Below are 15,798 nucleotides of genomic sequence, written 5' to 3' on the forward strand. Positions count from 1 at the left end.
TCAGCGGTCCTCTCTAGTAAACTATATCAAGATATAGTATCTGTTTTCTGAATGAACCTGTACTGCACTGAATTGTATCGTGTCAATGACATCAACTACAAACTGGCTGCTACCCAGCCTTTCTCAGGACTGGACTGATAGGGTACTAGTACACCATGAGAGGGAAATAAAGGTATCTAGCAGCATACACATCATACACATAAAACATACTGCACAACAGATTCAACGTAATAGCGTACACCTACTGTATACAGATATTTTCTGTGATACAGCACCCATACATCCAAACATACATACATCAGAAATAAAAAAAGTAAATAAATAACATAAAGTACAGCAAATATACAACTTACATACTAAAACAATTAAGTAGCTTACACAAGTACTACACATAGTCCAAGTACTGCACATTATCACAGTATAGGAGCCAGTTGGTACCAGGAGGAGCAAGGGAGCCTTGCACACTGGGTTGTGCACTTGATGTGGCACAGAGCACCCCCCCCCACCACCACCACCACACACACACACACACTCATTCCCAAATACCCCTCTACGACCCCCACCGTTTAATCGTGGCACAGAGAACATCGCTACCCACCACCCCTCCACTACTGTAATCCCAACCCACACACACACACACTGTGTAGCGCAGAGACTCCCACTCACTCCCCAACACCCCTCTACTCAACTGTACACCCCTTTCCTCTCCACTCAGTGTGACAAAGACCCTCACTCTCCCTCTACTACCACCACCACCACCAACCCCACCCCCACCCCACTCACTCCCCAACAATCCTCTATTACTGTACCCCCCCCCCCCCCGCGAACAGCTTAATCATGGACCATCTGCCCTCATGGGGCATTAGTACAGATCAGGCCCCATGTGGGATCTCTGCCCTTTATGTTATTTTTCCATGCTGCAATTCCCCTCCATTCACACTGTCTTGGCTTACACTAACCCATAGTGTGCTGCTGTTCGATCGCTTGAGTTTTGTATCGTCAGTGCTGCCACAGAGGGACTGACACACACACACACAACACACACACACACACACACAGACTCTCTCTCTCTTCATATTTATCGACAATATATCTTTCGGCCGTGTCCTGTCCTGGAAAAAGGTCGGGATTCCCAGCAGAGTTGGCAGAAGACCTGATCAATGACTGTGATCGATCACCATCACCGATTGGTACGAGTGCGGATGTTCACTCCCATGGTGTGAAAACGTGACTGAAGGCAGAGAGACAGGCCAGGGCCATGCTGCAGACTGCATGTAAACGTCATGTTCAATGACTGCCCCAACCTTTGGAGTGTCTGTCTGTGAATACTATTTGAATACCGCTTTCACTACAGATGTCAAGATGAATTTTAGCAATGGATGGTATGAAAATAACCCAAAAATAAAATCACTAGGGTCTAAATTTAGACCAATAACACAACATATCATGCTTCACCTGGGGCTCAGGTAATCAGTGGTAAATGAGGACAATTAACCCCTTTGTGCACAGCTTCTGTTACAACATTACTGTAAAACTAAAGTGGTAATAACCATGTCTTAATCTGTTACTTAAGACTTTGTCTTTGTCATTGTCATCGAAATATTGTAACAATATAGTGAACCGAAGAGTGAACAGGCTACCGCCCATCGTCAAGAAGGAGCTTCGGTAACCCAGAGCTTCAAATGGGCTACAGTATCATTGGGGTTGGGACACAAAATGAACTATTTATCTTTTACGGCCCCCACAATTTCTTGTGGAACACCCGAGCTCCAACTCCGAGGTTCTCCATGACAAACCATGGACACAGAGCACTCCGCCATATAGTCAGTCAGTGAAAGGATGTCATCGTCACTGGTGTGAATTCATACTACGTCACACTACTTTACAGTAAGCTGACGCTTTTATTGAAAGCAACTTACAGTAAGTTTAGTTACAGGGTACAGCAATTGGTGGAGCAATTTGTGGTACGAGGACTGCATGACTTGCTCAAAGGGTGTAGGCCAATGGCTCCAAACCAGTCCAGTTCAGCAGTGGGCACATGCAACCACTCTGCCCCCCCCTATGGGGCTTTAGGGAGCCCTCAGGGGCATTGAGAAGGATAAAGCTGAGAAGGGGCGGTGCTTTGTTGCCATTGGGGGTGCCGTGCCGAAAAGCGAGTCCCTGTCAGAACACGAGTGCCCTCATTGAAACCAATGACATTTTTTGAGAGAAAATTATACAAATTTTTGCAGAATGAATTACACAATTTATGAACTAAAAATATGCTTATGAAACTACTCATCCTCCACTTAATATGAGCTATTTGAATGAAACCGTAACATTCGTTAAGACAATTCTTCGATTCTTTTTATGGAAATAATACTGAAATTGTAACCAGCTCTTTGTAATACTTCCAGAAGGAATGTAGATGCTTTATTGATAGGCTTTCCATCTTAAATTGTGTCGGATTTGTCTGCAAAAATGGGTAAAAAATATCTGAAAAATTGGTCATTGGTTTCCATTGGTTTCAATGAAGGCACTCGTGTTCTGGCAGGGACTCGCTTTTCGGCACGACAGGGGCATTGATCGCAGGCTTATGCTGAAGTCAAGGGGCATTGGGAGCCTTATGATGAGGTAAAGGGGGTGTTTGTTCAAAAAAGGTTGAGAACTAAGTAAGTTAGAGGGTACTCATGGTATGACAAAAAAGACAAGGCTACACAAGACCAAAAAGGCATCCATGCGTCTTCTTCCTACGGATATATTTTACAATCTGCCATACTGCATTGCCAAGACCACTTCTTAACCATTAGGACACAGCTGTCTGAGTTGCACGAGACTTTAGAGTAAAAGCTTCTCTGCTGGCTTCATCCTCCATTAACATGAAATATGGAAGGGATTAGTGGCGCTGTTTACCATCTCTTCTCCAACAATATGCTACAAATATGTTGTTTTCTTTTTGCATAAGCCGGGATAAGTGTTTCTGTGACACACTACTATGTTTGTTTCGTCGTCTTTTTTTTCCCACCCACAGTTAAAATGGAGCATCCAGCACTTTTGCCTAAATTGCTTAGCAACAGGGCCCCCAATGGTACACTCTTTGATAGACTACAGAGAAAGAACAAGGGAAACCTCTGCTTTCATTAAGAAATGACTAATTGTCTTGTCGTTTCTCTCTCGGACCTCTGAACTTCATAAATCGCCTGGCATTGTTTCTCCACTTTCCCCGCGCCTCACAATGACAGACATTAATGGAGCTGCTGAGAAAAGTAAATGACCTCTATCGTCACTAATGTTAATTCCACACCTAAAGCGTCAAACTAAAGACTCAGTGGTGGTCATACTCTGTATGTGTTAAATCAACTCTGAAAGTTTTACTGTGTAGGCCCTGCAACGAGGGTGGATGAGCTTCGCAAAGCCAAAACCATCTACACTAGCTAGTAAGTTGTTCTTTTTCAAGTAGGCTACATTGTCCCTCAAGTAGCTCACAAAAGTACACAGGGTTTTAAAATGTCTTATTCTGACAAGCCACCATCTCTGTTGAAAAAATAAAACACACAAAAAATGTCCTCTGTAAGTAACAATGCGTATTTGTATGGAGGACAAAAAATATATACAATTAGGCAAGGACAGTACAGATCGAAGGCCTTTTCTTTACATGCTGCATTGTGTGTGACACAGCACAAAGACAGACTCTTCATTCCCAGAAAGAAATCCATGATTATCTCTAGCAGGGGTTCCCAACCTTTTCCAACTTGAGTCCCCATTGAAAGGGTCACAAATGTTCGGGACCCACCTCTGACCCAATAAACAATACAACTGAGATGAATAGTCAACAGCAACGCTGCAGTGAATATTATTTAGATGTTTAGAAAATGATTTTAGGAATACCTTTGCAGCCCAGTGGGCCCAGGCCCATAAGTTTGAGAATCACTGATCTATAGGGTAAACAACATGAAGAACACTTGAACAAACATCAACAACCAAGAAAAAAACAACAATCTGACTTGAATGCGTCAGAGTGAGGGGTACTGTATATGGGAACTACAGTACAGACTAGAGACCCACCTTGAGGCCTCCAGACGGCATATGAGCTTATCTAAACGCTGAGGAGCCCTGTGGTTCAAGACTAGAGGGTGATAACGACCACACAGGAGATAGCAGGGGCCAACAGCGCAGTGCAAGTGTCTGGGCTGGAGGAGCACTAAAACAAAACAGAAAGTTGGTGCAGCACGGGTGTCTTGTTTTTGGCTTTTTAAGTTAAAAAAAGCCTTTACAGGTGGATTAGACTAGCGTTTCGACGTCCGCAAACTCTGAGGAAGAAGCTTGCAGCATCGAAAGTTTGTTTGAAACATAATTTCTAATGCCTCTGTGCAGCAATACAGAAATGTAAAAAAGAAGACATCTATGCAGCATCATCCTTCTCTTTGGTTTTACCAGAGAGAATAGAGAGAGAGGTTCCATTGGCCCATTGTTTCCGGGTTCTATTATTGCAATGGGGAGGGGGGGAATCCCCCTTTAGGCAGACCTAAGGACTGTTCTATTCAATGCTAGGAGCAGTATGACACGCTCCTTTAGGCAGACCGGAACCTGGTCATGTTAGGTGCCCATAGCAACCTATTACATTGGCATATCTCTATATACTTAAAGAATCTCTGGTTTTACTGTATGCCCCCGTCCTGTTCCCTCTGCACCGGAGTGACAATTCCAGAGGCACAGAGCACGTTCTGCATTATTGTATGGAGCGCACTATCAACAAACTATTCATCATCTTGCTCAGGGAAAGTAGGCCCACACAATACTGTATAAAGGCATCAGGGCTGCTGACAGGCTTTAGCCGGGCCCCGGGCAAAGTCATCTGAAAGGGCCCCCTTCTCAAGACATATAATGTAATGGGATCCTATTTCTGGGCCCGAACTTTTCCTGGGCCCTAGAAAAAGGACCCCTTTGTCCTCCCCCTGTGCCAAGGGGCCGGAAAGGCATACTCAAGAAATCACCATGGTCCTTGCTTCATCAGTCCTGCTCAGGGAACACAGTAAATTCTTGGCAAGGACCCAGAATTACAGTGTTGAGTCGTAAAAAACATGACAGTCCATATAACAGTATATGGAGCATGAGCACAAGGCTATAATGTATAATGAAATGATACCACTTTACCGACCTGGCCTTGTATATAGCACTCAGAATGAGGGTTTTATGAACACCATGTACTGAACTGTACTCAGCTCAGGGTACAATGCCATAAAAAACCAATGCCAAACCAAATGGGGGGGGGGGGATCACCATTCCAGACATACTTCAATGATTTGACCACCAACCAGCTAGGCTGCCTAATCCTCACCATGCAGCGATTCTCTCTCTGTGCACATTCTCCCTCCACACATCTATCTATCTATCTATCTATCTATCTATCTATCTATCTATCTATCTATCTATCTATCTATCACTAAAATGGTCATTGCTGCTGCATCGGAGTGCTTTGCTGGTTCGGCGATACTGATGTGATCTAGAGCCAGTAGCCTACAGCTGATGCAGTGTATCCAGTTGTGATGGTTAGTGCCTGTGCACAGTAGAGCACTGTGCATTTAACCAGTAGTGCCATTCAGGACGTCTACCTTTCAACAGGCCTGGCACTGCCAGCCAGCAATGTATTTTGCTCTTTCTATTGTATCTTGGACACAACCAGTGCCTGAATCGAGACATCAATTGAGGTTTTGTAATTTAGTCATATACAATTATGATCATTTCGTCTAGTAGGCTTAGGGGTTTCCCCCCATTCTGTATCATGATGAAATCTGGATCATACAATACAGTGGTATAAATATTTTGGAGACAAGAAATAAAGATTGCATAGCTGTGACATGGTGTTTCTTCTTCACTGCACATTTAACACTGTTTTCTTTGGATATTTATCACAAAGACACTGCCTTCTGTATCCTAGAAAAACGACAAACAAATCGTAAAGAGCTGATTAACAATAATAAATGTTTTTTTTTTATCATTATTATTTTTATTGTGGCATGTGGAAGCACCTTGACAAGTAGGCCTACGTAGGTGGGCTTCACGTGCGCTACCATTTCCTGGGTAGGTAGGTCGAATGTCGACCTCCGCGTTGCGTTTTAGTTTCATTTTTGTTTGGGGGTTGCAATGTCAATGAAATATGTTGTGTCAAACAGACTACAGGACGGCCCAAAGTAGCTCAGCTTCAACTCTCACACGGGAAAGAGCGCTCTTTGGAAATTAACTCCGACGCAGCAACAGCTGAGAGCTATGGCAACTGTGAGAGAAATGAACTGAGTAGTCATCCGCTGGCGGCAAATGTGACATCTATGGAGCTTGGCATTCCAAACAGCTACATTTGGTGAGCTGAGGGGTCGCGTGATACGCACACATTTGCCAAGTCATACTCTGTCTGCCCAAAATCAGAGATATCGTTCTACGCAAACGATGGACAGGTATTCTGAAAGCGCAATAACACTACACGTGAATTGCCATGATTTTATTCCGGTGTCCAGATGTCATAAACACTGGTTATTTTTTTCTGGAAACGCACGGCACGAGTTTTTATGAGATGTGTACTGCAAAAAGTAACCTATTTGCTGATGGCACATTCTTTCAGAATCGATATTTCTACAATGGATGGCTGATCTAACAAAACGACCACACCGACCCCTCCTTCCCCAAGCGTTTCATGCGTCTGTCGGTCACATCACCGGGCAATACGAAGGTTTTTGAGGCATTAAGGAGCAGTGTCTTACCTTAAAACACCATGTGTGAAGTTGATCAGTTTCCCTGTTTATATGCTCTGTGTCCCTTTTTCAGTATAACAGAAAGCAACTTCCCGAGACAGGGTACTCGCTACAGCTCCAGTATACCACACCAACTTCCACGGTCAGCTGTTGAGTGCACGACAGACTGGCTAGTCCGACGTTCAGTATAACGGTTCGTTCCAGCCAATGGGCTGGCTACAATAACAAAACTTGCCACCAATGGGAGGGTCTCTGTTCACAGGCTGAGGCTGAGCGCGAGACTGGGTACCAAAAGGCTACACCGCGCATCCTGGTGGCTGCACGAGCAGATGCTGATGATGTTGCTCTCGAGCTGTGGCACTTGATAGATTAATCCTCTTATGGCAAACAAAGACCACATGTAAACATATCACGGTGAAATATACATGATCTTTATTACATATCGCCTAGAAAATCTCCTCACAGCCAAAAACATGTTGTGATCGAAGAAAAGAAAAAAGAAAAACATATTATTGATGCATACATGAAGCCCATGAACTAGCTGTCCTCGAGCTTTGATAAACTCTTCTCAAGAAGTGTTGTGTTGACTCGATGCATCATTAGAAACTGGCCATTCAGATGGAATACAGGTATGTCAAACTTGTACCTATCGTACCATACTTTATTGTCGGGCGCGGTTATGTCCACTTGATGTAGTATGAACTGTAAAAAAAGATAAAAGAAACACAATCACTCATTGGCTACAGTTTTATTGATGTGGCAGTTCTGAACTGAACTGCATCGGAAAAAACTCTGCTAAGCTTGGTTGTATAATGTAAATTAGATTGAGTGCTTTACAGATAGCCTATACATATAATTGGCCTACTGATGTTACGAAACCTAGAATTTCCCTTACTCTGTGCTTATATGGTTCAAGGACTTCTTTTGCATCATCACAAAGTGGGCATGGATCCTGAAAAAGAACACAATTCCCCCCTTAGTGGTTGAACAGCTTTCAGATTCATTCATTTGTACAATGTAAGCAATAGACAGGCAGCAGCATGCCTGGACTGCTTCATCTGGCATACAGGGCATGTGGTAGTGGACAATGCTGAGAGGACCATGCTGAGGGGATTTGTTGGGGGGTGTTATTTTATTTTGCCTGTTAGTTTTTTTTTGTTTTTTTTTAACCGGCCCACCATTTAGGGCAGGAGTGGGCAATTATTTTGGCCCGAGGGCCACATTGGGTTTAGAATATTGCCCGAAGGACCAGATGCCACAGACAACTTGCCCATGTCAATGATAAAACATAGATGACGTAACTTGGCAGCAATGATACTCCTGCACATTGTAATTAAATGTATTTAGAAGCCTATGTATTTGGTTAATCTTAAATGTGCAAGACTCTTGTTTTAGGTAGCATTTTAAGAATATTGAGTAACCGTTTGAATTTGGATTTAAAAGTTATCTTTCTTGTAATGGCTCTGGGGGCCACATGAAATGGCTCAGGGGGCCGCATGTGGCCCCTGGGCCTGGGTTTGCCCACGTCTGATTTAGGGTAACACTTTACAATAAGGGTACATGAACGATATTGGAATTATGTTGTAAGTAATGTATGATTTATGGTAAATTAACACATAGAGGGAGCCTGTTCCTGGTCCAAGTGCAGTCCTGGGCTGTCGTCAGTCAAAACCCGAGTGTTTTGTTGTGGTTCCTCACAGGGATGTTTGTTTTTTATGTGTATGTTATCAGTGACATTACGCTCAATCTTATGCCCACTCAATGATCCAAGCAACACTGTTGAGAGCACTGATGCACCTACTGAATCATTATTCCTTTGCGTTTAACTTTACAGATGTCAACGGAGAATTAGCCATTGGTGCACTGTGAGCCCAGATCGATGTTGTTTGCTGTTGGGCCAGCCTTGCTGGGATAAGTTAAATCTATTCTCCAAGAAAGCAGAAAAATCCTGGTTGAAGCGGACTTTTTTCATTTCATGATATCATTTGGTTGTCCTGCCACCAGCTCAGATGTTTTTGGATGTGCAGGCTTTAACCTACTGCTTCAAATCTACTCCCCAAAGCATTGTTGCTGGAAACGTGTAACAGCACACCTCCCAACTCTTTTGAACTATGTGATGGCTGGCATTTTTTCCATCTTCTATTATATGGTTATGATACGCCAACTACACTAACGTTCAAAAGTTTGGAGTCACGCTATTTATTCCCATTTATTTTTTTGCAATTCAAGTTGTAGACATCTAAATGAATAGCTTTAAATGGTACAAAGGTAAGTAGTAGGATGAAATATAACCAACCTGTTTCACATATTTATTACATAAGAATACATTTTTTTATCTTGTGCCACACAGATGTCTATTTTTGTTATTTATCTTACCAGTGTATTCAGACTAACATTTCGACATGCATCACAGTCGAGGATTGAGATGAAGACGCAAGACGAAACGTTAGTCTGAATGCACTGATAAAATAAATAACAAAAATTGACTCTCTATTTATGATTTAGTCCTGCTCTGGTTGCAATAGAGTGTTAAATTAGAAGCGTGGAGTGCATATTTCTTTTGTTTCACATGTTTTAATCTTGTTTTCTACAGACATTCATTTGGTTTATTAGAGAATGCATGGAACCATGGAAAGCTCCAGTTCTGCCCTTCCCAATGGAAGGTGTTTCACAATTGTTGCATAGCCACCTTGCCTACAAATTCAAGAACAAGGTAGCAACATGAATTTCTATCCATCAGAATGAACCTAATGGGGCCTGCTATTATGAATTAAAAGTCCATAGTCTTGACCATGTTTACAGTAAAGTGCCATACGTTATTGGGAAGCTGAGATTCTACTATTTCTATTGACATGTATAACATCTAGTATATAACTATATATATATATATATAACTTACTACAACTCGCGATCATAGAGCTCATTGGGGGTGGCGGGAGCTTATGGACGGGATCTTATCTAGCCAAGGGAGTGCGTCAGTGTAGAACTGCAACTGTCTGTTATTAATGCAGAATGTGTCTACACTTTGATTACACCGCATTCCACATTGTTACGCAAATGACATTTCCCCAAATAATCAATATGTATGACAGTCGTCATAATTTTCAAGTCATCAGCCATTAGAGTACAATTAAAAAGTTTTTGAGTGAACCTTCCAATGATAACAGTATTTTTCAAAATAATAAAAAAAACTTAAAATGACCAAAATGCTCTGTTCCAAATTATTATGCAAAACAGTTCTGTAGTGTTGTAATCCAAATATCTTTCTTTTTTCCCCATTTACATCAATACTGTTGGCATTTGGTACCTTCTAAATTACATTTCAATGTTCAAAACTTGGTTATAAGCTGTAATCAGAATGCTGCATTTAACATTGAAGTCAATGGCAGAGCATTGCACGGGAGTTATGGAGGCCCAGATATCCTTGATGCTTTGCTCTCAGCTGTTTTTGTTTGTTTGGTCTGGTGACCCACACTTCACTCTTCAATATAGGGTCATTCCACGCCAAATCAGCAGGAGCCCGCGCACTTAGGTCTCAAAAAATTCTGAAAATATTACTGAGTGTACCCATGGTACTTAAGAGAAACACTGTTACTTTATTTGAATGTAAGATGTATACTCTCCATGTTCAGGGATTAAAGCAAAAAAAAGTAATCTGACTGAACTTTTTTACCGGTTAGGCACCCGATCGAGTATCACTCCGTAACCCTACGAAAACCAATGTAGCCAGGCTCTGCCCTCATGTCGAAACATACATGCAAGGAATGGTGCCAGAGCCAGCGGCATAGGCAGACGGGGCAGTCGCCTAGAGCAGAATAGGCCTATGTCTTGAGGGCGCCAGTAATACCAAAAAGTGCCACAAAATCAGAACTTCAACCAACATAAATCTTTACACTTCACATGAACAATGAATATTCATTATACACTCAGTAGACCTATATAGACTCAGTATGAGTGTACCTGTAGGTACTAGAATCACATGTGCTCAATCAGATGCAAGCCTACAATGCTATGTTACAGATGCCAATTTCTAAATACAAAAAAGGAAAGAGGGCGGGCAGGCCTAGGCCGCTCACCAGATTGACTAGAACTGGCCGAGAATGGAGGGATAAATGAATACTACTGTATCAGACTGCACAGATTGAACTGAAATTTGGGGCAGGTTTTGGTTATTTCCTCTTATTTCTACCCATTGTTTATGAATTGTTCACAACAATCATGCAGAATGGATTCACAATGAATGCTGCTTCAAAATGGTAGCTGATCTCACAGAATTATTGACTTGGAATTGCAATGTGTTGATACAGTGAGTGATCCCATTATGGGTTTTTTGTTGTAGTAGTAGGCTATATTTTGTCTTTCACATTAGAATGGGCAAACACTGTTCTGGTGAAAGCAATGGTGCGCATTGCTTGCAGTTGTATTTCTGACATTTAAAAAGCCCTGATCATAGCAATCAGAGGGAGAAAACTAGCTTTAATTATTTGTATGTTTTTCAACCTTCGGCCTTTTTCAGTATTCATCCTGTTACAAATAACTTGTTGACGTTTACAAACAGGGTGCGGTATGTCTACCTCTGTGTTCTACCGTTTTGAAAACTACTGGCTACTTTTTTGCTTCTCGATGTGCGGTGCCAAGCACACGCTTACCATTGATTCAAAAAACGTCCCCGATTCTTCCTATGCGTACGTGTTCTACAAGCTGACAGGACGCAGCAGACACGACAGTCACAGACCTATCGTTTACAAAGGTAACACACTTTCCCAAGCTTGTCGCGCAGCTTTCCACTCGAATCAAGGCAAATCACCCACCAATCAGTCCTGAGTGCGCAGTGCGCAAATAGGCTAACTGAACTCAAACGAAACGCATAGTCCGAGAAGATGGGCACAGACGTTGAGCCACTCAAAAACAAGCGCACACACAACTGTTGCTGCTGCACACTATTCCAGTTAGCAGAAATAGCGTCACACAGTAACCAGCCTTGAAAGTGAAACAAACGTCGAAACGGCATTTATCGACCATGAGTCCACCCATCAGAACATGACGTGGCATAAATTGGCTCTGCCAGGGATAGCCTATCCGTGACCCAAATGCAACCCATTTTTAACTTATTTCTTGAATATATATATCGGCAACAACAAAGTTAATCTGCTATGAGTACAGATGAGACTGTGAATTATCCGTTGTCAAAAAGACAACTAGCTCTACACGCAGCAAGTCAAACGCGCTAAACATAGAGGATGAAACGCATGGTAGGCTATCCTAGTTAGCTGCCATAGTCGTCCCATTGGGGCTATGACTAATGCTAGTAAGAGTCACAATGCTTAAAAGGCAAACCCTTCATGAAAAGGACATCATACGCAGTCGAAGTAAACTATTCATTTTTTTTTTCTAAATATCTGCTACGGCAGGTGCAATGATATGGAAACGTCACTGCACTTTATACATTGTATTACAATTATTTTCTTTTCTGCCATCAGCAACAATTTTGGCTATTTATTTTTTTTTATCTCTCGCGTTGCGCTGCCACAGAATTGTTGACCGCTCGTGTACTTTTTTTTGGAACACGGAAGAACAGGGGATGACCCAAAACTAGGCTACTGATGAGTGAATGTTGTATCACACCGCCAATGGTGGAATGTATCCTAACTACATCCGTAGGCCTACACCAAACACACCTCTCGTCCCCTTCTCATGACCAGGAGTGCTCTCGATTTGAGTTCAGTTGGAAAGTAAAAAATGTAAATTAATTGACATAAATTATACGGACGGAAATCCGTCCAAACTAAAATCCAGTTGACGGAATTCCGTCGTAGCGACGGAAAACTTTAATCCCTGCATGTTACAGCCAATTTCACTGGGGGAGGGGGGTGCCCATTTTGTTCACACTCTTTTTTTTGTCAAAGTTCACAAGCCCGTAGCTCAAGAACTAAACCATGTAGGAAGCTCAAATTTGGCATGCTGGTACATAGATAGGAATAGTTTGTTGCAAAACTGTCAGTTTTGGTCTGTATGATCCTGCATCGTCATATCATTCCCTCAAATTGTACTGGAGTTTTTGGCTGTGCTCTGTTTAGGCCTCCAGAAGATATATTTGTGCCCAACATAGCCTCATGATTTTCCCCCTTGTAGATACAAGTAGAAACACTCCCATAAAAATCTATGAATAGAAAGGAAACCCCATCAGTGTTTGACCAGAAGACCTCACAAGTCTGACAAATCATTTTGGGTGTCATTTTCAGAGCACCAGAACACCTTGTGGGATTGTCCACAGATTTTTATTTTATATTTTTCTTCATTCTCCATGAAGTCTTCTTTTTAAAAATGCCAATGAGACTTGTCTTATGTGATGTTTTCGTTTTTAATTTCCACCCTGAACATGGGCAAAATGCAAAAAGAGAGCAACATGATTCCGATAACATTTAATGTAAAGACTAAATAATCAAATGCAAATTTTGCCCAGACATGATCACCCGAGAGACCCTATGCAGGGGTGCAGGTATCCCTTTCAATTTCAATGATTTCAGGAGCGTTCAATGTGGGAGCAGGTTCGCACACCAAAAGAGACAGTAGGTCAGGCACAAGGAGTCATGTTGTTACTTTTTTTGACCAGCAGATGGCAGCGGAAGAAACGCATAGAAAACATATTGCTCTCAATGTGCATGTTTCCCATGTTCAGGTTGGAAATGACAAAAGAAAACATCACATAAGACAAGTCTCATTGACATTTTTCAAAAGAAGAATTCATGGAGAATGAAGAAAAAAATAAAATAAAAATCTGTGGACAATCCCACAAGGGGTTCTGGAGCTCTGAAAATGACACCCAAAATGATTGGTCAGACTTGTGAGGTCTTCTGGTCAAACACTGATGGGATTTCCTTTCTATTTATAGCTTTTTATGAGAGTGTTCCTACTTTTCTCTACAAGGGGAAAAAATCATGAGGCTATGTTGGGCACAAATATGTCTCCTGAAGGCCTAAACAGAGCACAGCCAAAAACTCCAGTACAATTTGTATCATCTTTGAGGGAATGACATGACGATGCAGGATCATACAGACCAAAACTGACAGTTTTGCAACAAACTATTCCTATCTATGTACCAGCATGCCAAATGAGCTTCCTACATGGTTTAGTTCTTGAGCTACGGGATTGTGAACTTTGACAAAAAAAAGAGTGCGAACAAAATGGGCACCCCCCTCCCCCATTAAAATTGGCTGTAACACGGAGAGTATACATCTTACATTCAAAGAAATTAACAGTGTTTCTCTTAAGTACCATGGGTACACTTGGTAATATTTTCAGAATTTTTTGAGACCTAAGTGCGCGGGCTCTTGTTGATTTGGCGTGGAATGACCCTATACCCGTAGATTTCCATGCCACGTTTAGGTGCTTTGGTGGTATCGACATTCTAACTCACCAGACATAAAACCCCATTGAAAATGAATGGGATGTTATGTCTGGTGAATTAGAATGCCCATAACCTACAAATCACCTAAAAATGGTATGGAAATCTACGAGTATATTGAAGAGTGAAGTGTGGGTCACCAGACCAAACAAACAAAAACATACATATTGATTATTTGGGGAAATGTCATTTGCGTAATAATGTGGAATGTGGTGTAGTCATGAGTTAAGGATACATATTGGTCTAGTGGGTGCATAGCTTTAAATAATGTTGAATGCAATTTATTGCAATGTATTGTCAATAAATTAATTCCACAGTTCAACAGTTTCTCCTATACAGCAAATTGCTTATGTTGTACGCGTTCATTTCCTGTGGTGACCCCAAAACTTTCGACCGGTAGTTTGTCATGTTGGGTGTTGTTGATCTGCCTGTTTGCTTGTGCCATTTAGGAATGATGTGATTTAAATGGCTGCACAAGAAATCAGGGAATCAGTCCTATAGGCCTACCTTTGTGAAGAGTGTTAAAATGGGGAGTTGCTTCTGTGAACAGAATAGCCTCTGTGTGAGCAGTGGAGCAAATGTTTTTTGGAGTGGACTCCTAAGCCAGTGCATCTCTGCAAAATAAACAAAGGACAAAGAAGAGAGGACAAATGTATATGGCATCATTAGACCTGTACCTTGGCATTCTACCAACAACTTACTGTATGGGTTTGAAGTGTGTCAAGTAACGTTTTGGCTTTTCTCCACTGAATAAGTCAATGGGGAAGCAAACAGCCTATGCAATTCACCAATAATGGCCAATATCTGTGCAAGTACTTTGAGATCTCGAATCTAAACCGATGTCAGACCATCTGCATCATGCCCCGGTCTGAAATAGCAATTTGGCAGGACATTTGTACATGCAAAACTCTGCACAGAAACTGTATCTGGTGTGCCCACGACACACAGACGTCACTTCAATTAGTGACCACTTTATTAAAGTAGAATACATGCAAGGTTAGGTCACACATCAGACCGCGCTTGTTTATTCTCAGTTCTGTGTGACGTCTGCAGACAACTCGTAGCACAAAGTGCGCGTGGGCTCAACTAACCCTGTACAAGTGAAAGTTACACATGAAAAGTAATGCACTGGGTTAATCCCATAGAATTAGAACACGCTTAAAAACAGTAGTGCGAATTGCGTAGGCTCACCTACGCAAACCTTCGTGGCTAGCCTTATTTTTAGCCCCGTATTGCGTCCCTGCCGTGCCTAAAAATAGACAGACAACAGTCTACGTACATTTGTATGCACTGCGCCTCAAATGTGTACTACAGTGTAGTGTACACATGCAGAACGAGTACTTTCCAGGTTAAAATAACGAGCAAATTTCCTACATTTACCAATTTTTACCTCACGTTAGGAGACACTTGTTCACCTTCTCGCTATCGGAGAAAAACTACTTCCACTGACTGGGAGGCACCGTTCCTGTCATTGGACGAGATCCATGACGCTTCCTGTGCACTTCAGACATTCGATTTGTCGACAGGTTGTCACTTACGTGTTTGAGAGTTTGGAGCGGCAACGTTTAATGTTGGCTACATTCGTATTACATAGTTTCAGTTTTAAGCTGACCCATCAAATATTTGTTTGTGCTCATTAACTGAATAAAGCTGGATTTGATTGTCATG

General features: G+C 42.0%; 2 protein-coding genes across 4 annotated transcripts in view; both read right to left on the reverse strand.

The window, feature by feature from the left end:
- The window catches only part of LOC134458303 (E3 ubiquitin-protein ligase MARCHF3-like), a 58,525-nt gene extending 51,565 nt beyond the window's left edge, over nucleotides 1-6,960 (reverse strand). The window contains exon 1 of the mRNA XM_063210532.1: nucleotides 6,735-6,960. The gene's annotated coding sequence lies outside the window, so the exon portion shown is untranslated. The remainder of the gene's footprint in view (nucleotides 1-6,734) is intronic.
- Nucleotides 6,961-7,134: 174 nt separating this feature from the next.
- Nucleotides 7,135-15,670, reverse strand: c11h5orf63 (chromosome 11 C5orf63 homolog). 3 transcript variants are annotated; one of them, XM_063211333.1, is made up of 4 exons: nucleotides 15,521-15,670; nucleotides 14,638-14,744; nucleotides 7,621-7,677; nucleotides 7,135-7,427 (listed from the first exon to the last, which is right to left on the reverse strand). In XM_063211333.1, the coding sequence occupies exons 2-4, from the start codon at nucleotides 14,740-14,742 to the stop codon at nucleotides 7,263-7,265; spliced, it is 327 nt and encodes a 108-aa protein (XP_063067403.1). In that variant the 5' UTR covers nucleotides 14,743-14,744; nucleotides 15,521-15,670; the 3' UTR covers nucleotides 7,135-7,262. The 3 variants fall into 3 exon arrangements, with proteins under 3 accessions (XP_063067403.1, XP_063067404.1, XP_063067405.1); XM_063211334.1 differs by having other exon boundaries at nucleotides 15,410-15,629; XM_063211335.1 differs by lacking the exon at nucleotides 15,521-15,670 and adding an exon at nucleotides 15,322-15,409.
- Nucleotides 15,671-15,798: the final 128 nt, after the last annotated feature.

This window comes from Engraulis encrasicolus, chromosome 11 (genome assembly GCF_034702125.1).
Source record: "Engraulis encrasicolus isolate BLACKSEA-1 chromosome 11, IST_EnEncr_1.0, whole genome shotgun sequence".
NCBI lineage: Eukaryota > Metazoa > Chordata > Actinopteri > Clupeiformes > Engraulidae > Engraulis > Engraulis encrasicolus.

Excerpts from the sequence above, each read along its gene's own strand:
- c11h5orf63 (XM_063211333.1), bottom strand. The coding sequence starts at position 14,742 with ATGCACTGGCTTAGGAGTCCACTCCAAAAAACATTTGCTCCACTGCTC. Across the intron at positions 7,678-14,637 it reads TTTTAACACTCTTCACAAAG|GATCCATGCCCACTTTGTGA; the intron begins GTAGGCCTATAG and ends GTTCTTTTTCAG. Across the intron at positions 7,428-7,620 it reads TTGAACCATATAAGCACAGA|TTCATACTACATCAAGTGGA; the intron begins GTAAGGGAAATT and ends CTTTTTTTACAG.